Here is a 26,661-nt window from a genome sequence, read left to right as displayed (position 1 = left end):
AACTTGACTAACCAACTGAACCTTGATTTTACACTTAAGGTCTCTGAAGTGAAATCTGAACACACCACTTTCAGGCACAATAACAAGGTTACAACTGAAAACAATCCAACACTTTAAATTTGTTTTCTTCAGGCTCCTACAAAACCTACCTGTTTAAAGAAACCACCGGGGGCTGCTAACTGCTATGGAGAGACATGAACCAACTCCAAGAGTAATGGGAATGAAGTGGGAAACATATTCTTAGCATGTTTATACTTTTATGCTCAATGCTGAGGAATGTACCCTTCCCATTTCAATATCAACATCAAGCCTGTGAGGATACTCATCACTGGAAAATAACCAAGGTCAGTCAACAGCAGCAACATCCTTCATGAAGACTGGGTCTTGACCTGAAACGTCGACTGTCCATTTCCTTCCACGGATGCTGCCTGACCCACCGAGTTCCTCCAGCTCCTTTGTGTGTTGCTCCAGATTTCCAGCATCTGCAGTCTCGTGTCAACATCCTTCATGAGTCCATTTACCACAGAAAATCACATGGACACCATGTAACAATGTTACTACAAGATCGCTGTCAATGCCATTAAATGCCAGGTAACTAGATATAAACCCATTTAACCACACATTAGAATGAGCTTCTCTACAGTATGAAATTTATTGCTGACATGCAAGTAGATTTAATGAAGTACAAAAATATGTCATCTTTATTTTATATAAATTTGTATACAATGATCACAATTCCTTTCTACTGACATCTCATACAACGTACTTCAATTGGTACACCCAGAGGCAGCTTAAACACACAAATCATTGTCATGCACAGGCTGCTGCATTGTTCCAGTCTGATTAGACAATCACTTATACCATAAACACATAATTAAAGGGAACAAAAGAAAACTTGCTCAACAATATAGCAATTCCCCAGGATGAACTGAAAATCCATGGCTTTAATTGTGACAGATGGTAATATTTAACTGTCTTCACAAAATTAGTTTTTTTGAAATTATATACAAGTTACAAAAAAAACTGGAGCAGCCAAACTAGAGGAAGGTTCAGAAAACTTGAAGAATGAGAAACATTTTGAAAAGCAGATTTTTTTTGAAGCTGCGTTTCTCTCAGCTATACAGTGGGTATTAATGGAGCATGTAAGGGAGTTGCAAGGGATTTGGGGAGAAGAGGCAGAGAAGGAAGGAGAGAAAACAGTTCAAGATTACAATGGGTACCAGTGCTCCATTCAGCTGTTGTTTACCAGTAACAAGGTCCAAGAGAAACAGTCAGCCTGCATTCTATAACAGGGTCTTTGGCAAGTCCCTCCAATTGATTAAGTCAGGTTGATACTTATACCAAAATATTCTTCATAGGAGCTACTGTGCTCTTACCACGGAAACAGCCCATTACAAGCGTAATTCCACACAGGTGACATGTTCAGAATCTAATTGTTATAGATCCTGAGAATTATCCTCCATCGCCAATTCTAAACACAAGGCTCCAACCAGCCCAAGAAAATAGTGACAGGTTACATTTAGGAAAAAGGTGAACAAAGCTCATTAGTTAACACCACTGTTTGAGCACCTACAACCACACCATCTTTAGATGCAGTGTTAACTGGCCAGCAGAAGTCAAGCATTATTTCTAACAAGCCTCATGTTCACCATTTATAAAGCTACCTTGGCCTTAGAAGACCATTTCAATTTATTTTTCAATTATATAAAAGACCTTCTACACTTCAACCCCTTCATTCATGAGTTTTATCACAAATTGCTACTTTATGTTTCACTTAAATTCATTAGCTCACAGGTATACATGGGATACATCCACTCAGCCAAGTGGACCCCACTACATGAGGGAAAATGGACCTAGAAACTCATCCTCGTGAGCGACTGAATGGACAGGTTTGATTCCATTGAAAGCTCATCTCACTAATACAGGAAAACCTCTGCACAACAGGTTAACTATTTCCAACCCTGCACGCATGTGCCACGTAATGGTAGGGCATCAGACAGCATCTAGACACCACATGTCCCACAACACTAATCCCTGAGGGCCCAAAAAAAGTCTTCAAAACATTGCAAACCTTTAATCCAAACTCAAGTCAATAAATCGCCCTCACCATGCCTTACCAACCCAAACACCAATGGATTAGTTTAGCCAATCACATAAAAGCTCGATGGCAAACGCCATGCTTAATAAGAAAAAACTTTTGATTACATGACTCTTCTGTACAACACATCTATCACAAGATCACATTGGCCAATGATCACTTGTGTTCGACCTCAAATGGTGGCTATTAAATGGAAATTTATATGATGGAAATATTTCCATAATATATTACATTTCAGTTTACTATATATTATGGAAATACTTGGGTCATGCAAAGTCCCAAATATTTCCATGACATATATTAAACAAATTATAAGTATTTGAATCTGCTCAATTCCTTCCATACAGCTCCCCCCTACCCCCCCAGTTAAAAAACATTTAATCGAACTCTTTGTAGCGAAGATTTGTCAATTTAATTTGATGCTTAACAAAGGCTTTGCTCACTACCTGGAGATAGTGAGCAAATTCAGGGAACACATCTGGAGATCACCTTTCAAACACAGGTCCAAGGAAACTAGAAACATTTAGCAGTCTTTTAGATTGGGTCAACGGAAAAGAGTCTGCAAAATAAAAGTTATTAAAAATGGGGGCAAAAACCTCGAAGACTTGCGTCTTCCATCAGGCAACAATATCTATTGGATGAATGACTTGTATGCTTCAGTTTCTCAAAACAAGTACAGTATGCTTCTTTACTTACTGCAACCTTACAGGGAGGACAATCACTAGCTTCTGACTTCTTTTTCCACCATCCACGGCAACTGTTATCGACTGCAAAAGTTCAAGGTTTACTGTACCTCCCACTAAACAAATTTTTGCACAATGCAAGGTTCTTTAGGAATCTTCTCTCCTTTAACTGGCAGAGATCTGTATTTTCACAGGTTAAGTATATTTAGGCAAGACAGGCATTTATTAGGGTATTAATATCAAATGAAATTCTGAACAATATTAAAGTCCAATGAAGCTCAAAACCTACCACAAAAAATATATATGTACACAAGAGCTCTACATCATTGGTGACCACAGAATCATTTTAAATACCTTATTAAAATTAGGCCCAAGATAACCTAAAGCCATACTGAAGTCACTGAGGCAATATCTGGCTGACATGATTGTGCTACAGTTAGACAACACTCCACAGACCTCTTTAAAATAAACCCTAGGATGTTAGATTATCAGACAGCATCCAAATCTAGGTCTTGGGAGGGTGAGCAAATAACAGTCTCAGCTGTCTTTCAAAAAATGGTGGAGAATCCCATGCTGGATGGAATCTATTGCTCCTGTTTTAGAGTCAAGGGATATTTATCACTGATGATCATGCTGGAACTAGCAGGCCAAGCTTAAAAACTGATTACGCTGGTCCAACATGTTGCCAGATCACAGCAGAGTTTGAAACATCCTCAACTAACCAAGCTGGAAGCATTTTATTTAAGTCAGACCAATGAGGCAGTTAGCTGTTCCCCAGAGGTACCAAGAAGGGTTTGCCTGACCCTGGCCATTGCCAGTACTTGGTCACCACCTTCATATTTTTAGATTAACAAGTCCATTGCTGCAGGAAAACAAAATATGTTCCACCAAAGGAAAAGGTACAAAATGAAACAGGCACCAGTACATGATCTGTACAATGATCATAACCAAACATGACTCCCCCACCACCCACGTTCCACCTCATTGCCCAAGTCAATCAATTTCATTGAAGAACATTTTGTAGTTGCAAATTCTGTGCATCACTTAGTAGCGTGAATGTTAAACTGAGGGGGTCGATGGACTCACTGAACATTCAATTGCAGCAAAGTCATTGTTGTCACTAGATCTCCAGGTACGAAATCAACCTAGTGCTACATTAGTACACTAGAAATCATTATGGCCAATTCACCTCATTTCTGCCAGCATTAACACGGGGTCTTCAAACACCATTGTTGGATAATTCAAACGCTCCCTCTGGACAAGTGATGCATTGTTGAGCATAGAAACACCAACAAATATCCTATGCATCACTGAAATCCAAGTGAGGGCACGAAATGTTCTCCCTGAGCTTGTTTAAAAATATAGAAATGACACTAGTGTTCTACAGCTCAGTGAACATAAAACTCCAGTGGCCATGGAACACAAACCACTGTTGAAGTATTGTAGTTTAAAACAAAATCAAACTCCAAGTTAAAAGCTTTAAATCCCAAAATAAAAATGAAAAGCAAAAAAGATGGGAAAGGCTCACTAAACCAATCGTTGCAGATGCACACAGTATAAACAATGTTTCTGGGAATCACATTGGTTTTCTTTCCTTCACATTTTCTCTTGATGGGCATTTTGTACCACATTGAATTTGGCAAAAAAAAAATTCACAAATGGGGGACAGGTGGGGAGGTAACAAAAAATAATACACGATTAGTTGATGGGTAATGTGGGCAAATTGGAACTCCACAGCAATGAACTCACCCATTTCTTAATGCTCTTAAAATCCCTTGCAGTACAAGTTCTTTTCAGAGTCTAAACATAGGACAAATACCTCAGCCCAGTCTCTCAATATACAGTTCTGAGAAGTGTCTTGATTAAATGAATAAAGAGGTAGATTATATAAAGTAAAACTAAACATCTACTACTATCCCAGAAGATGCTGCAATAATGTCCTTTTTAAAGAACCATCTTCAGTTGTTTCAAAACTATAGCTATCCATTTGAGAGAATTCCGTCCAATGCTACATATCTGTCACAGAATACTGTATTGCTCAGGGTTGGTAGTACGTGGAACAATGAGTATGACCGTGCTGTGAACTTGGCACGCGGAGATTCCTGCCCTGCTTCTGCCCATCATTTCCGCAAGTAGCGCTGAGCAAGGATTGCTGCATCGAGAGGATTTATGGGCTGGGCATCGTGGCCCAGCCGCCTCACTGGCGGGATGTTGCTGAACTGTCTCTTCTGTGCAAAACTCTTCACCTCGTGCATAGTGTTTCCCTCAGCCAGCATTAACTGCTGCCGCATGTAGTTTTCAAATTCATACTGTGATGACTCTTCTGTGACTTTTGCCTTGGGTGAGAGAGAGAGAGCAGAGTTAAAGAGCTGTGACACCTTTATCTTTCACCACTTTCAATCAAGTTTCATGGCATTTCTAAGTAATTCAAAATTAATGGGCCAAATTAAAAATGCTAGTCCATCACACTTCTCCCCAGTGCATTTAGGGTGAAGGTGTAAACACTATCATAAAAAGTGATATGGCCACTTTAAATTGCTGCAAGTAACAACAAACGCAAGGCCATCTCATCACAATACAATAGAACTCAAGATCCATTCACGATCCCCATTTTCAAATTAACTTTCATCAGGTTGCGCAATTAAAAACATGCAACTGAAATAACCTTCCTCCAGAGGGCACTTCAGAAGCTTTTACTTGACCATGACCACAACTCTTCGTACCAAGAGTCAGTTGTTAAGCCACAGCATTGGTCAAAAAGCAGTGGCCAGTTGCCTGCCAAACAACTGTGTGGTGAAATTTTAGCCCAAGGCAAATTAGGGCTTGCAAAAAGAACACTTTCTCCATTTTGTTATTCAATTATTCCCACCAAGTAGAGGTAGTATAGGTGGAATCTTACACTACCCTTCCTGAAGTGCCTCGACCGTAACACTCTGGAAGAGTTCACAACGTCCCCTTCCCAAAGGATCTTCTGCCTCTCTAAATACAAGAGCCAATTAATGCCAAATTCAGTTAGTTTTATGTTGTATCTGGTGAATAGAAACTATCCACAATCTTGTTACTTCAGAACCTTTACTGCCAGGGAGAGGCAGCCTCAAACCCTACGACTTGGCCAAGTTGAACTGGCCAGAGGTGAAGAGACAATTTATCTGAACATTGAGAATGCTGATTCTTGCTAACAGTCCATTAATCAGATTACTGCCTTCCAATATTCTCCACAACACTGTGAAATAAATGGCTCAGCGTCAAATCTTCTGCCTCACATCAAATGTGCTCCACAAGCTGTCCAACACCAGCATGAATGTGACAAAACATTCTGCCTGCCAGGTGCACCAAAGTGACATGTCATACACATCATCAAGAGTATGAGCAAAGTCAATGGCAAAGCAGCAATTTACACAGTACAAACCTTTGCTGGTTATTTTTAGGATAGCCAACGAAAAACAGCAACTAAAGTCAAGACAACCATGACTGGTGCCTGGAGTCTGGTTTCATGAATTTTTTGTGGTTAACAACTAAAAAGGCAAGTTCAATAACAGTTCAACACTGAACAACTCTGACACGTTTATGGCATAAATAACTACAGCAAATGACTGTTATGCCATACATGAAGCATAAATGCAAAACAAAAGTCCAAACAAAAGCTAAACTGCAATTTAATAATGATAAAGTTGCCCTTTTCCAATTAAAAGTTCTCTTGGGATCTCTACTGGGGCCTCAGCTTATTAATCACATATATATTAATGGCTTGAAGAAACAGTTACGGATCTATGATGTTAAGTCAAGAGGCACAACACTCCAAATGGATGGGGTCAGAGAGATACAAACAGCCAAAAGGAGTAGGTAAAACAATGACAGATGGGATTAATGTGGCCAAGTATTGTTTTGGATCAAATCACAAAGCAAAATATTCACTTCATGACAAGATATTAGTATCATTGAGAAAAGCGATTTGGGAGTATGATTAAGTCATTTAAAGAGTCCAAAAGGCACAAAGTCAACATTGAATGTCAGTCGTTACTTCAAGAGGGTTGGAAATCAAAAGGTAAATTCAAATTGTCAAGAAAAAATATTATCTGAAGCCAAATACTCAGCTTTGGGCACCAATTCATAGAAACGAATTAGTCATGGAAGGGCAAAAGAAATTCACAGAAGGTGCTTGGTGTTTGTAGTCTGAAACTGAGAACAGGTATTATGAACTGTTAAAAGTAGGGCAAGCAAGGTGGCACAGCAGTTGGTGCTGCTACCTCACAGCTGTAGGGACCGGGATGCCATCTGTATGAAGGTTGCACCTTCTTTCCACGACTGTGTTGGTTTCCTTTGGGTTCTACAGTTTGCTGGTAAGTTAATTAGCCAAGGTAAATTATTCCTTGCTTAGGTTAATGGGAAAAAGATCAAAGGGTAGTTGATGGGCATGTATGAGAGAGAATAAGGTGTAGAGGTACAAGGAAATAAGGAGGGGGATCTGGGACTAACTGGATTGCTCCACAGCAAGTCAGCATGGATCAAAAGTACTCCTTCTGTGTCAGGTATCAATTTGATTGAGCTGAAGGGAGTGAATGACATTGGAATAGGAGTGACCTATAACCCTTTATGTGTTCAACTAGAATGCAGCTGTTCTGTATCTCAGCTTCATTTTACTGCCTCTGCCCTTAGCCAAAACAAAATCTCAATCACATTGATTTCAGTGCACTGAGGTGTGATGCAAATGCAGATAAACAGTTTTCTATGGTGGGGTCAGTTACCAGAACAGTGGATAGAATCTTATAATTAGACCAGGCCACTCATGAGTGAAACCACAAAAGGAGTTTCACCACAGAAATGCTAGTGGAAATATGTAACAAACTTCAAATTGTTGTGGATTCCCAGAACCCAATTCAAGATTTCAAGACTGAGATCAGAAGTTTCTTTTTTTAAAAAAGGCAAAGGTACAGAATGGACATAATCTAACTGAACACACAAAAGGTTATACAGTTCACTCTCGAATTAATATTCTTTATTCCCTTCAACTATAGGGGCGGCACAGTGGTGAGCCACTGTTTCATAGTGCCAGAGACCCAGGTTAAATCCTGACCTCAGGAGCAGTCTGTGTGGAGTTTGCAAAGTCCAAGTCAAGTTTATTAACATGTGCACAAGTATGCACAGGTGCAATGAAAAACTGATCTTCTTGTGACTGCTTGGGTCTCCTCCCACATCCCAAAGGCATGCAGATTGTTAAGTAAATTGGCCACTGTAAATTGCCCTTGGTGTGTAGGTGAAGGGGGAGAAACAGGTGGAAAGAAGGAGGAGTTGATGGGAATGTATGGAGAATAAAATGGAATTAATGTGGGATCAATGTGATAATTGATGGTCGACACAGACTCGGTGAGCCAAAGGGACCATTTCCATGTTGTATCTCTCTACGATTTCTGAGCGTTTCTGGAATGACTTTAAATGTTTACAGAATAACAGAGTCAAGGACATCAGGAACTGGGTAAAAGATAAAGTTCTCTCTGATCTTTGTTAAATCTCGTGGGGTGCCATCTAGTCTCGTGGCCTGACTAGTTGATCTAGCAAGGAAGGAAAACATCAATGCCTGTTGATAAGCAAGTGCGCATGAATACAAGATGACATGAGAACTGGCTTGATTGTAAAACACACCATAGGGTTGGGAGACAAACCCTGAGAACAATAGTATTTTCAACAGGTTATTCAAGAACAAAGAACTTGCAGGAGGTGCAAAGACAAAAGAAAAGTCAGCAGTCATCTTGTGTGAAGCGACATGGACTTTGTAGCCAAAGCTGTTCTCCAGATACTGCAAGGCAGGCTGGCTACTCTGTCATTCTGGTGTACAAGCTGGCCAATTCCCAGTGCCTGAAAGCTTGCATGATTCATTGTAACTGAAGCCAGACATACAATGTCAAGTTGAAGCATCAGGATAATAAATGGAAAGCACAAGAGTGATGAGTTTTTGAGATCAGATGAGTCACTTTCCTGCACTGCTTCTTCATTAAGGTTCCATTTGGTTAAGAAACCAAAATAAAACATACTTGGACTACTGCACAAATATGGGGTGGGTGCCCTGAAACAGTGTAGTTATGTTGCTGCGTCGCAAAGATGAGGTCGCTATATGTTTATACAACAGGATCAATCCAAAATAGACAACACCCCATTATGGAATTAAACCCTACTCACCAAAATTACTGCATTTATGCAACATGATTTTTAATTGTGTTGACAATAAACTGAATGATATATATATCATCAGCACAGGATCATTAGACTTCGAGTTTTCATACCTCCTGTAAAATTTCTGGATTGTTGACTTGGTCATCAATATCTGGCACCACCTGTAAAGGACCACTAAGTGACGAAAGAGACTGCCTGCAAAAAGATCATGAAGTATTTTGTCCAAAATAAAACTTGTACTACACACAAATTTTCCTAAACAATATAGCAAAATTATCCAGCTGATAGACTGGCAAATATTTGGCAACATTAATTGCAGTTTGAAACTGAATCCAAGCGAAGGCCTTAACCAGAAAAAAAGAGATTCGATTCATTTTTTCCGTCCGTGTCAGAACTGCCCAGCTCTCTATAGTTATCTATCGGTAATATTTACTCAGTTTTTTTTCTTCATTGACATTGCCTGAACTGTTGGGCATTTCCTACAGTTCTCACCTGCACTTCACAACTTTGTTTTCTCTAACTGCGCTCATTAAGCCATCAACTTGGTGGCTTCATCAACAGTTTATGACAATGGCAATCCCTGCTCCAACCTACGAGAGATGGTCCTTTTGTCCCAAAGATTCTTCCTCCTGAAACTTAGAACCAACTTGTTTTCTCTTTTTCCAAATTCCAATGAAAGGTCTTTGACCTAAAACATGAATTTTATTTCTTATTCCAAAGATACTGCCTGACCTGTTGATTGTTTCCAGAATTGTCTGTTGTTATTTTTGATTTCCAGCATCTGCAGTTAGTTGATTTCCAGGATTTAAAATGATATGGCCAGGGGCAAACAGTAGGGCAGAATATTTTCCTTCCATTGAGTCACCATGGAAGACTGAATCATGTACAATAAATAGATTGCCAAGGCAACGAGATCTCTTTGAAGAGAGAAAAGCAACTAAGCAATCAATATTTGCAAAAGGGAATAACTGGAATTGAAATGTCAAAGTGCTGTTCAGCTTAGACGATGGCATCCTGAAGCTGAAACTGCATTCATCATTCCAGCTTGTTACTAAACATAGCCAAACTTGCTACGGTCGCAAGATTCTTGAAAAATATCCATCAAAATATTTTAGTAGTAATAGGGGACAGAAGGAACAGAATTTTTGAAAATGCATAAGCACTTTGTTTTAGATAAGTTTGTAGCGTAGCTAACAGCAGAGTGGACAAATCTGGTTCCAACTTATTAGAGATAGCAGATGATACCAGGATTGACACTGAGGAAGAACGTGATCTAATGGAAGTGATAAACAAAAATATCAAGCACTTTTAAAAGTGGATACAGACAGACTCTTATAAATGGAGGAAACAGCTCAACCTGATAAATAATTTTTCCAAACTTCTTCAACTCTAGGCACAATGCTGGGGGAAGACAACAAATGTGTACTGTTGTTTATAAAAGAGAAGGGGATAGACCAAGTAACTGCACGGCAGTCAGCCCAGAATTAATGGTGAACAAGTTATTGGAAATAAATTCTGAGAAGCACATAAGTGATAATGCAGCAAGCACATTAAGGCTAGTCAGCATGCATTTGCTAAGGTGAGATCAAGTTTGACTGACTGCTATTTCCCCAGAGTTTAACGAGGAAGGTACTCAGGATTGCATATTTGATGTGATTTAATTGGATTTCAACAAGCTATTTGACAAAGTCCAACTTGATCATGGAAGTTTAAAACCAATGGGAGCCAAGTTGGATTAAAAAATGGTTCAGTGGAAGAAAGCAGGAAGGTATCAGTCTCTGGGTTTTAAGACTGGGGACCCCTGTGCTGTGGATTTCTATGAAGTTCAATATGAGGTCCCTTACTTTTCAGGTTATGGACTAAGGACTTGGGTCTTAAATGCACAGTTTGCCAATAATACCGCAATCAGTGTAGCTGTTATTGAGGAAGAGAGTTCTAGGCTGCTGAAAGATACCAATAAATAATTAGATGGGCACTAAAATGATGAGGTAATTACTCTAAGGAGGGAAAACAAGACCAGAGTGTACATGATAACACAGGTACTAAGACGCACAAAGAACAATCGATCTTAGAATGCTCGATGGTAGTGGCGTAGGCAGAAAGGTGGTTAAGGCAGCATACTTGTCTTTATTAGAATTAATGGAAGGGAGGCCCTGCTAGAACTCTGTGAAACACCAGTTAGGCCACAGCCTATTTTGTGTCATTGAAAAAGATTATGACTAGCTGGGTCCCAAGCACAGGTATCTGTGGTGCCCCACTACTCACAGCCTGCCAACCTGAGAAGGATCAGTTTATTCCCACTATTTGCTTTCTGTCTAGTAACCAATTCTCAATCTATTATCACATTACCCCTATGTATGAGGGAGACTGAGATGACCTGCGTTGTTCTCTCCTAAAAACAAATATCTTCCATTTCCTTTAAATTACAAGAGGAATAGATTGGGTGAATAGTGACAATCCATTTTCTCTGGCAGGTCGATAACCAGGGGTTTATACTGAAGTGAACTGATAGAGGAATTTGACAGGTTAATTTTAAAAAAAAACAAAATCACACAAAGTACCTGGGGTCTGGAACTCAAAGTCTGCAAAAAAAATGACAGAGGCTGGTGGTGGAGCAACACATTTGGGAGGATGCCTGGATCAACACCTGCAGAACCTTAACCTATTAGTCTACGGCCAGAGAGCTGGTAAATAGGAGTAACTGGAATTGTTCAATTTTTGGCCATATTGGTTTGCAAAGCAATATTTGGCCTCTGGTACCATAAGTTTTTATGAAAGTATTGTTAAACTCTTATACTCACTCATTTCCTAGCACTAAAATTTGTATGGGGTTCTAAGTGTAAAGGCTTGTATAAAATTTACAGAATTCATAGTTCTAGAAGGTAAATGAACTATGTAGATTTTTATAACAATAGAGGAAAATAGTGGAGCCAAATGTTCCTTTATAGACATGATACACCCCTTGCTGATTGTATGCAAGCAAGTGTCAGTCACTTTTATAGCAAGAGATGTTCTCAAATGGACTCCCATCTAAAAGATTAAAATCTGTGGTAGCAGCATAAAAAGTAAACAAGAAATCTGAAGCTCTATCGATAGGACTTTAGGGTGGTAGGCAACATGAACCTAAACTTGACTGCACAGCAAACTTACCACGTAGCTATGATGGAGCTCAATGAATCCAGCACTTCAGTTGCTGTCAGCCTTTGCTGTGGGTCCAGAAGCAGCAATTTCTGAATCAAACAAACCGTGTTTTCCGAAACACGGCAGTCTCTGCCAGAGAGACGTGAAATAAAATAATTAATATGGCACCTTTACAAAACAAAAATGCACTGAACCCACAACGTTATACCAGCTGCACAATAAAAATCTTGAATCTATTTGATACAAAGCAAACCCATGAGTCATAAAGCAGCACACCCAATACCTTAGGCATAAGACAAGCAACTAGAAACCAGTGAGTAATGCTCACACAAAATCCACCTCCCCAAACAAAACTAATCCTACAGATTTGAGCAGGAATAAGACTCAAAAACAAACACTGGAAAGCTCAATGTTACATTGTTAATGGAAACTAATTCTCCAACACTGAAAGATGTTTCTTTGCTAAGCAATATTTGCAAAATGAACAGGACTCAAAAAGAGGAAACAAATCGATGATCAACAATAGACTGTATGTTTTCCACCAAGAAATCAGCTCTTTTGATCAAATAATGGACGAGGAGTGACCCACACTCCCAAAATTTGGGCTGCAAAACAAATGGTGAATATCGTGCAAACACAGTTATTTCTTGAAAGGAAAAGTTAATGCAAAGGAAAATCATTGGGCTTTGAATTCCACTCAGAACTTGGTCAACTCGAAAATTCTCTTAAAAGTATCACAGCATTAAATTCTCCTGTAAAACATCAGAGTGCAACTAACATGCTCATCTGTCCTTTCTCCATGCATTGATTTTTCCTAACAAGTCCTGCTACCCAAGAGAATGATCATGTCTGTGACAAGATTGAATCACCCTGCAAGGGTCATACTCAGTTATCCTCCTCATAGGCATGCTTCATATTAACGTTTATCGCTCATTCTCACTAAAAAGGACAGGACAGAACCGCTTAACAACAATTTAACGTAAGTATTCTCCATCTTATAAGCTTTGCATTCTTCTCAACCAAGTCTTATTGCTCTCAGATTAAAAATTATGAGCCCTACTCTGAAAGTTAGCTGAAATCCATGGACGATACTAGAACTTCTCATTCTCAAATATGCCTTTATTTTCTCCACCCCCAGAGACTGCATGGTTCTAGTAATGGGAGGGCAAAAGAAGGGAACACAGATGAGATCCTAGTAAACACATAAGAAAGCCTCAATGAACCAAATAGTCTCTGAATTTTAAGGAACTTGTTGCACACAAAATGGTTCTCATGTTGTCTATAAAATAAATGAGTACATTTCAAAAGTCATGAACTGCAAGTAACAAATAGAATGGCCCAGGTATATTACCTACTGTGCAAATTCAAATTTGCCTTTCCTTGTGCCACTGTATGCTGGAATATAGTTCAATAAGTGAAACAGCCCAGGTGGTAACTCCTTACATGCAAACTATGACACAATGCAGCATATACAATTCTTGGGTCTACAAGGCCATTCAACACATTCATAGCTGACCTGATGCCTCCATCACCAATTTCCTGCCCCATCCCCAAATTCCTCAATTTCTCCAACATCCAAAATTCTACTATCACTATTATGAATATAATCAATGATTGAGCCACTGGAGCTCTGAGTAGAGAAACACAAAGATTCACCACCTTCTCAGGAAGACTTTTCTCCTCACCCCCTCAGTTCTAAATAGGCAATCTCTTGAGACTGTAAACTCCATAGCTATGAAAACATTATCCACCCATTTATCCTAAAGCTGTGCAAGGATTTTGTATGTTTCAAGGAGGTCACCTCTCATTCTTCTAAACTCTAGAAAATGGAGACTTAGCCTACTCAATCTCTCCTCATATGACAGACCTCCCCATCCCAGAAACCAGTCTGGTCACTCTTTGTTGAACTCCCTCTATGGTAAACTGCACAAAATACTCGTAACACCCCATATAATTACAGGAAGGTATCTTTACAGCTTTACTCAAATGCTCTTGCAATAAAGTCCAACACGTCACTTGCCTGCCTTCATTGCTTGTGGCACCAGCCTGTATGCTTTCAGTGACTATATACTGGAACATCTAGGTCCCTTGGAACATCAGCTTTTCCCAATTTCTTACCATTTAAAAATTACTCAACGTTTCCCTTTGTGCTGAAGGATAACATCACATTTTTCCAGACTGTACTCCATTTGCCATGTCCTTGTCCACTCAGTTTATCTTTTTCTCCTTCACATCCTCGACGCTACTCTCATTCCCACTCAGTTTTGTATCAGCAGCAAATTTGAAAGCATTATTATATATGGTCCCATTAGCCAAATTATGAATAGCCCGAGGCCATACTACCGAACCTGACAGTACCGCACCAGTCACAGGGTGACAGTCCAAGGAGGACCCATTTATTCCCAGTTTCTTTTTAATCTGTTGACCAATGCTCGGTTAAGTCACAATTTCACGTGCTTTAACTTTGATCCTCTTTCAAGACTAATTGTATCATGTCAACTCTGCGTTCATTTGTTCTCATGCTGCTGGGATCCAAGGTGATGGGGCAGGTCCTCCTTTACGCTGATTGCCTACCCTGTACCACATTTCTGCAGCATAGCCACAATGAAGTCTTCTGCTCGGAGCCAGTTACCAGCAGTTCAGCAAAGCTGACTGCAGTAGGGTGGATGTCTCAGCACAGGCGGCCCAGTGGACTGACAAAACTACTGACAGCCGACAAGTCTTCATAGTTCAGACTTACCAACTATCAAGGCTTTCAGTGTGACAAGGGCCATTGAGTATGTGTGAATATCTTTGAAATTCAAACATTAAGTAACACTGGGAAAAATTTTAAAAACATTAAAAAACGTTTCCAAACAGTAAAAACATACCACTGTACAATTTAAAACACTGGAACTACAAATTAAATAATAAAAACTATTTGCCTTCCTCATAGCAGCCAATTCCTCCCATTCAATTAATGGAGACTACTGCACTTGCATATACTCAGATGGCAGGTTTCTCAGCATGGGAGCTTGCAAGCCTGCAAAAGATCGTCCACAGGAGCAGCTTAGGGAAGCTGCAGCTGGCGATGCAAGGGCAAAAGAATGCCACTGCTGGCTTAGGTCATCATCGGAATCGGAAGCTGGGAATTCCATGGGGATAGCCAGATAAGTTTTAATACAAGGCTATTATCCAGTGTCTCCTGAGTAAATCACTTATTATCCTGCTAAATAGGCAAAACAAAGTACGGTAGCCAATCACTCCCAAATGACATTTCCAATAGAGAAAGATCGGCATTTTTACCTTTAATAATGGAAGCAGATTTTAAATCTGAACAGCTTTGTATTTGTCATCACTTCTGCTGGTTTAAATACTGAATCATGAACAGAAAGCTGACAAAGGCTGCTGGAGAGCTCAGCCCATGTGAGCCACCAATTCACCAGGACAGCTACACTCAGCAACCCAACTTTCAGATAATTCAGCAACTTTGCTCATTTCTACTCCCTCAAAATGTCAAGTTCAGCAAGAATCTCCGCACTACAAATCAGCACTTCACTTAATTAGAATATTTAAAGGACCATGAGTACATTTGATAAAAGCAAACCATCAAAAGGGAAGAGAACAGTCCAAAGACTCTGTTCTTGCAAATGATGCTGAGTCAATGGTTGATCATTGCAAAATAGTTCATAACTGAACAAACAATACATGCTGGACACACCACAATGAGTGAAGTGACAATAGACTGAATCACATGAGATCAAGGAACCTCTGTTAACGTGATACTGAGTAATAGTCAAATGAAAAAATGCAAATCTCATACTCAAATCACGCAGTATGATCAGACTGTTTCTCAAATACCACACCCAGTTCTGGTCAATAATCCTGGACGCGTCACAGCATTTCACCAGTTAACAATCTGCTCAACCAAACCCTCACCTCTGGGTTTGATGCCCATGGGAAAAAAAAAATCACTCACTCTTGTGCCCTGATACAGCCGATCTAGGCTTTCAAGTCCATGGTACATAGACTTGGAATGTTGTGGCAAACAACTGTTTTATTCACTCACCACCTGATCGGGCTAGAACACCATTGGTTCTGCTCTCATCTGCTGAAACAACTATGCCAGGAATTATCCATAAGTATATCCTTAGCATTGTATGCTACGGCTTGAAGTCTTAAAATCCTCTGAGCTTCTCCACACTCATTCTTAAGCTTCAACTTTCCTGTGATTGAGTCCACTCACTAAGCCATTTCCTGAATTGAATGGTAAAATGTTAATGTTCACCCACTAGCTCGAGCTCTGAACCTTCTCCAATTTTTCCTCATTTCCACCCCCCTCTCCATGTCCTTGCAATAAGATCAATTGCCTGCTCCCTTCACACCATGGCCATCAAATTGGTGAACACACAACTTCTCTTCACGTCTTCCAAGTCAGATGATATTATTTATGGTTCTCTATCCTCTGGTACCACCACCCTCCCATACACATCAGCACAGCAGAGAAAAAAATTCTCTCGACTCTCTCAAGCAACCACCAGTGACCAGATTTCAATTCTGGCCTCCAGTACTGTCAGTGTGGAATTTGCAGATTCTGCCTGTGACCATGCAGGTTTCCCTCAGGTGTTCTGTTTTTGTCCCACATTCTAAACACGCGCTGCTTGGTAGGTAAACTGGCCACTGTAAATTACCCCTAATCTAGGTTGGTGGCAGGAGAATAGTGGAAACTGAGAGAGAGAGAGAGAGAGAGAAAGCGAGAGCGAGCGTAGGTTATAGGGAAATAAGTGAGGGAATTATGATGTTGGGATTGCTTTGAGAGCTGGGATAGACTCGACAGGCCAAATGGCCTCCTTCACAGTCATATGGAAATATTTAATATGAGAAACCACCTCCTCTCCAAAATCCTTCAGCATGCTGACATTCCCCCAAGTGTGCCCAACTCTCCTAGTACTCTGTTTAGATCAATCTAATCAGGCTTCAACCCCTACCTGATACTGAAACAATTCAAAGTCACAAATGACATCCTGTATGATTGTGACTGATAATCTGTGGTTACTCTCCCTTTCCATTCAGCTGGAGAGAGCCTTAACTATTTATTACATTCTCCTCTATCTATTTGTAGAGAGAATTGTAAGCAATGGCTTCAAAATTACCACTCATAACCTCAGAGAATTTACCTTTGAGCTCCTTATATGCATCATCCACACACTGCCTCCTAATATCTTCCAAAAGCACAACAGCACATTCCTCATGTAAACCTATGATACTGAGTTAAGTCTCAGCACTACCTCCTTCAAAATTCATACCTCCCCGCTCTCCCCCCCCCCCCGCCAACTATTTCTGAAATGTAATATTACTCGTCTGACTACAAGTACTGGATGAGCAGAAATTTCCTCCTACTGAATACAGGGAAGAGACCTCTCAACTAAAATTTCCCACAACCAAATACAGGAAAGACTAAAAAGCTCCATTGTTTTCAGTTCTCACCACAAACTACTTTTCCTAGCCACTGACTCTATCCCTCTCCCTAGAAACTGGCAGGAACAGAACTTATGGCTGCCAAGGCTCCAGGTTCTGAAATTCTTTCCCCAAACCTCTCTCGTTCTCTTTCCATTTTAAAGACACTCCTAAAGCCCCAGCAATTTGAGCAAGGTTTTGGTCATCTGTCCTAATAGGTCAGATCTTCCACTGAGATCCACGATAGATCTGTGGGCAAATGTACCCAGAAGTATGCAATAGCAGTGCAAAGGTTGCAGCCCGAGAAGAGTGCTGGCCATGGAACATCTATCCTGCGGTTCAGACTCCTCACAGAGTATAATTAGACAGTGCAAACTTCCACAGAACTCCCAACCCATAGAGTGGGAAATCTACACACTGAACCCTTGACAGGTTAACGTGGCAAAAATACAGCAGTTCTATTGAAATCAATGGAAGAAATCAGCTGTCATGAGCAAGGCAATAATTTAGTTTAAATGTTTATGTCTGTTGTGTGCATGTGCTTTTAAAAATATTAAAAATTTTGATTGGTCCCGAGTCAAAAAGGTTTGCAAACATATTTAAATAGCAGGTTTGACAGTCAGAAAAATGGGGCTCTGGTACATCACTGCTGGCAGCACTGTTCTTGCCAGTGAAACCAGCCATATCATCTCAATGTACTGAGAGCCGGCCTCCCAATGGAAAGCTGCAATGGGACAACACTGGAAGAAACAACATAGTTCAGGGTGCAGACAATCAGCAATCTGTTTACACTTCCCACTGTCTTGGGAAAGCAGCCAAATCAAGGACACCTCGCAACCCGGCCATTCTTTCTTCTCCCCCCTCCCATCAGGCAGGAGATAGTAAAGCTTGAAAGCACGTACGGCCAGGCTTAAGGACAGCTTATATCTTGTTACAAGACTCTTGAATGGACCTCTTATACACTAAAGATGAACTCTTGATCTCTCAATCTACCTCATCATACCCCTTGCATTTCCATCTGCCTGCACTGCACTTTCTGTAACTATAACCACTGTATTCTGCATTGTATTTTCCTTTTGTACTACCTCAGTGTACTTACATATGGAATGATCAGTCTGGATGGTATGCAAACAAAAGCTTTTCACCGTATCTCAGTTCACATGACAATAAAAAAAACCAAAAGTCAGGCATTGGAAGATTTTCCTTTTGTCCTTTCTATCAAGCTCTGAGAGCACACCTGTGAGCACCCAAGAACATTTTACTACATTAAAAACTATAAATATAGGTTATTGCTTGGGGCACTGAGAAGCACAAGCCAGCACAAGGCCTTAGAGGAAAAATATTTTCTCTTCAGTTTTGGAGAAATGTCAGTGATATGGTATTATAGGGATAGCCAAGACAGTTAACAGTATGAAAATTCAAATCTGGAAAGGTACTTTAACAAAGCACAACAAACTGCAAATTTAAACCAAGAGGGAAAATTGATATTAGGAATACCAGGTGATTAAGTAATGGAAGGAACTCCTACACAAAAGCAGAGGTGACAGAGTTCTTAAATCACTCAACTTGAATGCCACAATGAACCTCAAGGGCTTTTACATTGGTGTACCATAGTGAAGTTTCTATGAGAAAGCAAATTTGTTACCTGTATTTAGAAGGACCCAATAGTTATAGTTATGTCTCCTTCACTTTGAGTTTACTATTACTGATTAAGTTTCAATAAAAGAAATTGGTTATAAGTCATTCCTATACAAAGCCAACATTTGAATGCCTTGAAAAATTTACAGAAATCCAGTGCAAGATCTTTACACAATTTCCAACCTTTCCTCTATTAATTGATATCCAAGGTGTCACAAGGGCTAAAATTTAAGAACAATCACATAAGAACACAATAAATATTAGGTGTCTTAAGACAGGTTTGAAGAGAAGGATGAACCTGCAAAAGAAACACAAACTTACTCGGGGATGGTGTATTCTGCTGCTTTGATTTTCCTGAAAAGCTCCTGAGGTATGCTGTCATAAAATGGGAACTGCCCATAAAGCATTGTGAAGAGCACCACACCTAGTGCCCACATGTCACTGGGCTTGCCCCTATATGGCCGACCTGGAAAACAAAAGACACAAAATCTATTTTAGGTGAAGCCACTGCTTCAGTGGTTTAAAACTAAATATACAATATTAACAAAATAATCAACCTAGGGACTCAGATGGTCAAGCAATCTGCTCAGATTTCTGTCATTGCAATCCCAGCACTTGAACATACAAAAGGTAGAGAATACTTTTTCTAACGATTTGGCTTCTCTCTTAAAATCACCTTCCATTCCACTTCACTTAGGCCAGTCCCATAAAATCAGTGCATTCACAAGCATCTCATCAGCTCTCAGTGCAAGGCATGGTATATAGTTCCAGTCTATTTACTGCATTACCTATCCTTGTTTATATAGCTCTAAAGTGTAGCATGAAAATTTACATACCATACACCAAGAATGAAATATATACATTTACAATATTAAATCATCTCAAAGCACTTCACACTTTATTCAAGAATATATGGAGGGAAACACTAAATTTCTCCAACCTCAGACAAACATACCCATAAGCAATGTTGTCAGAATACTTTCTCTGTTCAGGGAAATAGCCAAACCTAACAATGTAAAAAAACCAGTAAAGCAGTAGACAGGACAAATCAATTTGTGGTTTGGTAGCCCCAAACTATAGAAGAGCAAATTGACAGGAGCAAGAAATCCCATAATTTTACGGACCTGGGAAAGAAGTCATAGTCGACGTGATGAATCTTGGCTAACAGAATGGGTAAACAGAGAAGTAATACAGCAAGTAGGACTGCATATTTTCTGCTTGGGAGTGATAAGTAAAGAATTGCAAAATTTAAGGCAAGGTACCAAAGGCAATCATTCAACCCATTACATTAGTGCCAGCCCAAAAATGCTATTCAGGCTAATCTAAATTTCCAACTTAGTGCATAGGCTTGTAGTTTTAAGCATTTCAAATGCATGTCCAATACAAGGAGGACTTCTGCCTCCACCACACTTTTAGGCAGCAAGTTCCAGAACCTCAAGATCCTCTGGATACAGAAAAATTTCCATGCAAACTTTCTACATGTCACTTCAAATCCATGGCCCCTTGTAACGGACCTCCCATACGTACTGGTCCTCCCCGCAACTCTATTTGGGCCTGTCAAGTTTCTAAATTTTAAAGCTCACTAAGCCTGTTTCCAAAGAAAACAACCCAGCTGCTTGAAGTTCTCCAGTCCCGCCAATACCTTGCAAATCTGTACTTTCTCTAATGCAATCACATCCTTCCTGTGGTAACCAGAAGAGTAGACTACACTAGCTGTCACCCTAGGTGTTTTGTAAAATTACAGCATAACCTCTGCTTTTAAATTCAATGCCTTGACTAATAAAACATCCCATGTTTTCTTAACCACCTTATCTGGCTGTCTTGTTCCCTTTACTGCCAAGTGGATACGTACTCCAGGCTTCATCCAATCCTCAACACTTCCTACCATTTACTGTATATTCCTACCATTTAATGCATGTTGTATTACAATGCTGATAGAAGGGAGAAAGGTCAATAAAAGTTGCAAAAGTTTAAAACACTAAATAACTCCTATAACCTAGGTATCCTAGTACTTCAGGGGCATGATAAAAAAAAACACATCAAGCAAACAAAAGAGAAATTAGAAAGAGTTAGCTTTTGACCAAGGCCATAGTAATGAAATGGATTGTTAACTTACTTCTGAAAGAGCTCAGGAAGCTACTCAGTTGCAACATAACCACTTTGTTAAAGCAGGGGAAAAAAATCTTGAAGGTGGTGAGCTAAGCAAGGATTCAGACACAGCAAAAACACCTCCTAACCAAGTCAACCTTGCAAAGTCCTCCATACAAACATTTGAAGATTGATATCTAAATTGGGAGAAACTTTCCACAGGCTACCAAACATATTTGAAGAACAACGCACATAATGTGCCCACTCTATCACAAATTCTGGGTACACCCTATCCCTCTGGCACGACAGACCCACAAGGGGTGAGAGAACAGTGAGTTATAGGCAGCAGTTGCCTGGGGAGATCTCAACATTAACTTTAAACCCCATAACGTCTAATGGCATCACGCCAAAATGAGCAAGGAAACCTTCTCCTCCCATACTCCTCCCATTTAACTCCAGCCTCCCAGACAACACTGACCCACTGCAATTCACCTACTGCCGTAACAGGTCTACAGTGGATGCCATCTCCCTGGCCCTACACTCAGCTCTAGTGCATCTGGACAGTAAAGACACCTACATTAGACTATTGTTTATTGACTACAGCTCCACCTTCAATACTATAATTCCAAGCAAACTCATCACCAAACTCCGAGACTTGGGACTTAACACCTCCTTCTGTAACTTGATCCTTGACTTTCTGACCAACAGACCACAATCAGTAAGGATAGGCAGCAACACCTCCAACACGATTGTTCTCAACACCAGTGCCCTACAAGGCTGTGTCCTCAGTCCTCTACTCCCTGTATACTCGTGACTGCGTGGCCAGATTCTGCTCTAACTCCATCATCAAGTTTGCAGATGATACCACCGTAGTAGGCCGTATCTCAAGTAAATATGAGTCGGAGTACGAGAGCTTAGTGGAATAGTGTCATGACAACAACCTTTCCTTCAATGTCAGCAAAACAAAAGAGCTGGTTATTGACTTCAGGAAAGGGGGGTGGTGTACATGCACCTGTCTACATCAATGGTGCTGAGGTCAAGAGGGTTAAGAGCTTCAAGTTCCTAGGAGTCAGCGTCACCAATAGTCTGTCCTGGTCCAACCACGTAGACGCCACGGCCAAAAAAGCTCAACAGCGCCTCTACTTCCTCAGGACCGCAAGAAACTGCAGAGAGTTGTGGACACAGCCCAGCGCGTCATGAAAACCAGCTTCCCCTCCATGGACTCTCTCTATACCTCTCGCTGCCTTGGTGAAGCAGCCAGCATAATCAAAGACCACACCCACCCGGGTCATTCTCTCTTCTCTCCTCTCCCATCAGGCAAAAGATACAGGAGCCTGAGGGCACATTCCACCAGGCTCAGGGACAGCTTCTATCCCATGATGATAAGACTATTGAACGGTTCCCTTATACAATGAGATGGACCTTATTTGACCTTGCACCTTATTGCCTACCTGCAATGTACTTCCCTGTAGCTGTGACAATTTACTCTGTATTCTGTTATTGTTTTTACCATATACTACCTCAGTGCACTCGTACTAACTCAATGTATCTGCACTGTGTAATGAATTGATCTGTACGAACGGCATGCAAGACAAGTTCTTCACTGTACCTCGGTACAAGTGACAATAATAAACCAATACTCTGATGAATCAGTGTGTCTCCACATTGAATGACATATCAGAAAGCACAAAGGCACACAGTGTACCCTGGGTGGGCATCACCAACACTTATCAAGGTGGACAAAGTCTGAATCTGCTATAGATAGAGAGTGATCCAAGGGGGATAAACATTTTTGACTCCACCATCACCAATCAACCTATGTCACATCTACCCATGCAAACAATGGTAGAAATGACTACTGCATAGTCCTCACAGAGAAAGTCCCATCTTCATGCTGAGAACACCCTCAATCACGTTCTGCAGCACATCTAATGGGTTAAATGGGATAGATTGTGAACAGAAAAGGTGGCTTAAGATGGATATTTGTAAGGTTCCATAGACCATTAGCAACAGCAGAAATATTCACAATTACCCTGTCTAGTCTCATGGCCTGGGTTGTCCTTCATTCTACAACTGCAATCAAGCTAAGGGATCGATCTTGATTCAATGAAGACTGCAGAACAGTATACCAGAGCACTACCAAGCATACTTAAAAGTGCAAAAATAAGCTGCAACACTGGACTACTGTATACCAAGCAGCACACAAGGAGCTAAATGATCCCACCTCAAATAAACCAGATCAAAGCTCTTAAGTCCTGCTATAACTGGACATAAGTGGTCATGGACAATTAAACAGCCAATAGCAGGAGGGAACACCAAGAAAATCCCATCTTACAATGATGGCGATGTCCTGCCCATGTTAAGGAGACAGGACCTAAGCATTTGCTGTCATCTTCAATGAGCAATATTAACTTGGCTCCCTCCTGAGACCCACACCATTAAGAAGCCAGTCTTCAACCAATTCAATTCACTCCATGTTCTAAAGAAATAGGTAACCAGGATACAACAAAGGACGAGACCAGACAATACCTCAACTGCTATATGGAAAATCTGCACTCTACAACTAGACACACACATAGTCAAACATTTCTAGTACAATTACAACACAGGCATCTACCTAACAATGTCAAAATTGCCCGTTTACAAAATGTAGGGGAAATTCGAATCGGGCTAATAACCATCCAGTTTATTCTCAAATGAAAATGATGAAAGCTGTCATCAACAATGCTATCAAGCAACACTTAATCTCCAATAATATGCTCAACTATGCCCAAACATGGACCAAAGACCCAAATTCCAGAGGTCAGGTGAGAGTAACTGCCCTCAGCATCAAGCTAACACTTGACTGAGTGTAGCATCAAGGAGCCTTGGTAAAATCAAAGCCGATGGGGAATAATGGTCGCAGAAAAATCTTGTGCGAAGATGGTAGTGGTAGCTTAAGATCAACCATTCTAGTCCAGACAACGCAAGAGTTCCTCAGGGCACAGTCCTAAGACCAACCATCTTCAATTACCTTCTTTCATCACAAGGTCTGAAGCAGAATATTTGCTGAGACTGCACAATCTTTAATTCCATTTGCAACTCCTCAGCAAATGAAGGAGCCCATGCCCACATGAGGAAAAACTTAGATAGCATTCAGCCCTGGGAATAAGAAGTGATTTTCTTGTAATATTTATGACACTTATGTATGCTCAAGCTTTCAACACAGGAGATGGAGAAGAGGAGGGAGAAAATAAAGCACATGACAAATTAGACAAACTTCTGGGAGCAATCTACACATAAAAACTGGAATGGCAGCAATAGTGGCTTAAAATTGAACAGAAACAGCTCAAGTGAGGCTAAAGGTTCTATTAAGCTTAGACAGGAGTATTACTTTCCAGTCAAAAATCTGCGTAGGAATGAGCGACTGCAATTTACAACTAATGATACTTTGTGATGCAAATTAATTCAGAAAATTCTGGGGGCTTCTGTGGTTTGTATGGGCCCCATTCAGCACCATGAAGTGGCACATGAATCACTAACTCAATTCTGTACTGACAATGAGAAACAAAACAGGAACATCAAACATTTTTTGTACTCTGAATAAGCATTTCACAATTTTAAATTTCAGCAAATGGAAGGGCAGCACCCCACAATAGGGTGAAGGCCATCCTCATCTGATATTAAAGTTAGTTCAGTTCAAAGGAGCCAGTCAAGATAACAATTACCATTGCTGCCCTCATACTGCACTAGCAGGAAAGAGAAAGGACCCAAGTTTTCACACGCTGCCAGTGGAAGCTATAGAATGCTTATTTCCTCAAGTTTAACCCACTCCCCACATGAAGGAGGTAAATAGATGTTGAAAATAACATTTTTCCCCAGGGAAGTTAGCCAATGACACAATGGGAGATAAAGTCAGGGAGGACAAAGTTCACGTGGAGCATAAATAACAAAAGGAGACCAGCTAAGCCAAAAGGCCTATTCCTGCACAGCAACCTCCATATTAATTATATCCCCATCTATTCTGACGTAGAGAATTCCTTGCTTTATAATGGTCCCTGGAGTAGCTGTGGCCCTGTGGTAATTTGCCCAACTGAGCAATTATTTTTGCAACGCAGCCAGAAAAATACTGTTCTCTTTAACCCAAGGTGCAAAAGTTGATCTCTTGCTCACCCAATGTCCATTTGTTTAGAAATACCATTCAATAATCAGGAGTAGCTAAAATTTCCTTCACTCCAACCCACAAGTACAACATCCTAGCCTGCACCTTAGCCAATATCTATTAGACACACAACAGATTAAAACTGAATCCGGAGTTTACAGGGTTTTTTTTATTAAAAAGCATTTCTACACCAAGGGTAAGCCACAAATGAAGTCAAAAATATTTTCTAACCATATAATAAGCATCTGCTAATTCAATATTTTGTCAAAATGCACAAGGAGTTTGGGACAGAGGGATGGAGAAGGCAAAGGAGGATGCTCAGAAACAAGCCAGATTCCCACAACTGCAAAAGAGCTTTTCTCAGCTATTTTTTTCCCTCTCAGTAAATCCCTGTTCAAATATCAATTAGTTTTGGGTAAGTCTTATGATATGAAGTCCTAAAGCAAAACAGTGCAGATCTTAAAGGGTTCTGATGAAATATCATCAACTCAAATTGTTAAGTTTCTCTCCATAGGTGCTGTCTAACCTGCCGAACATTTCCTGCATGCGTCTCATGTAAAGTACAATGATGCATAGAATGTTTAATGGAGGTGAATGATTATTTCTACAGGCTTGCATACCACCGAGTGTGTGACCTTGATTGTTCAAAGTTTGTTACATTCCAGCTGCCAAGGATAAATAGCTAAACTTTGTTCCAGTTTAAGAATACTCTTCTGATCAACTAACACCTTTTCTCTGAAGGATAGAACCTGCTGAAAGTCAATGAAATTTTCCATCAAGTTCAGAAACCGAGGTCTATTTTGCAACCAGTTTCTGACATGTATATGAACAAAAGCTGACCACCGTTGGGAAAAACAACCAATGAGTAATGTGCAAGGTGCTCATGTTGCAAATTTTCCATTACAGGCCGGGTTCCAGCTTTGACAATCAAGAACAGAGATCAGGAACTAAAACAAAAAGAGTATAAACACATATTTCCACATGTCACTTCTGTTGAGAGAAGCAGTTGTGATTTTTTTTAAGCTTCTTCTCCACGTCAGACATTTTAATTGAAGATTCAAATTTCAAAAACAAATCCAGATACTCAACCTCTAAATTGGTGTTTCTATAGCTGGCTCAGCCATCCTAAACAATAGCACAAAACAAAAGGCATAGAAAGTAGGGAACTCTACCCTGGTGCCACTAAAGTTGAGGGAGTTTCTTTATTGTTGGAGATCGTTCCTGGCTGATTCTATAGCCAGTTCTATTCCTTTTCCTGCAGAAGTCGG

General features: G+C 40.3%; 1 protein-coding gene across 2 annotated transcripts in view; it reads right to left on the bottom strand.

Moving 5' to 3' along the window:
* Positions 1 to 629: 629 nt before the first annotated feature.
* The window catches only part of stk40 (serine/threonine kinase 40), a 71,418-nt gene continuing 45,386 nt past the window's right edge, over positions 630 to 26,661 (bottom strand). The window contains exons 8-11 of one of the 2 annotated variants that reach the window (XM_052036498.1): positions 19,486 to 19,630; positions 12,100 to 12,219; positions 9,060 to 9,144; positions 630 to 5,117 (exon numbers count right to left, since the gene is read on the bottom strand). In XM_052036498.1, the coding sequence (XP_051892458.1) occupies positions 4,902 to 5,117; positions 9,060 to 9,144; positions 12,100 to 12,219; positions 19,486 to 19,630 (566 nt within the window). In that variant the 3' untranslated portion in view covers positions 630 to 4,901. The remainder of the gene's footprint in view (positions 5,118 to 9,059; positions 9,145 to 12,099; positions 12,220 to 19,485; positions 19,631 to 26,661) is intronic. The other variant, XM_052036499.1, reaches the window with a different exon arrangement.

This window comes from Pristis pectinata, chromosome 22 (assembly GCF_009764475.1).
Source record: "Pristis pectinata isolate sPriPec2 chromosome 22, sPriPec2.1.pri, whole genome shotgun sequence".
NCBI classification, from domain to species: Eukaryota; Metazoa; Chordata; class Chondrichthyes; order Rhinopristiformes; family Pristidae; genus Pristis; species Pristis pectinata.
This window is presented reverse-complemented; position numbering and strand designations above follow the sequence as displayed.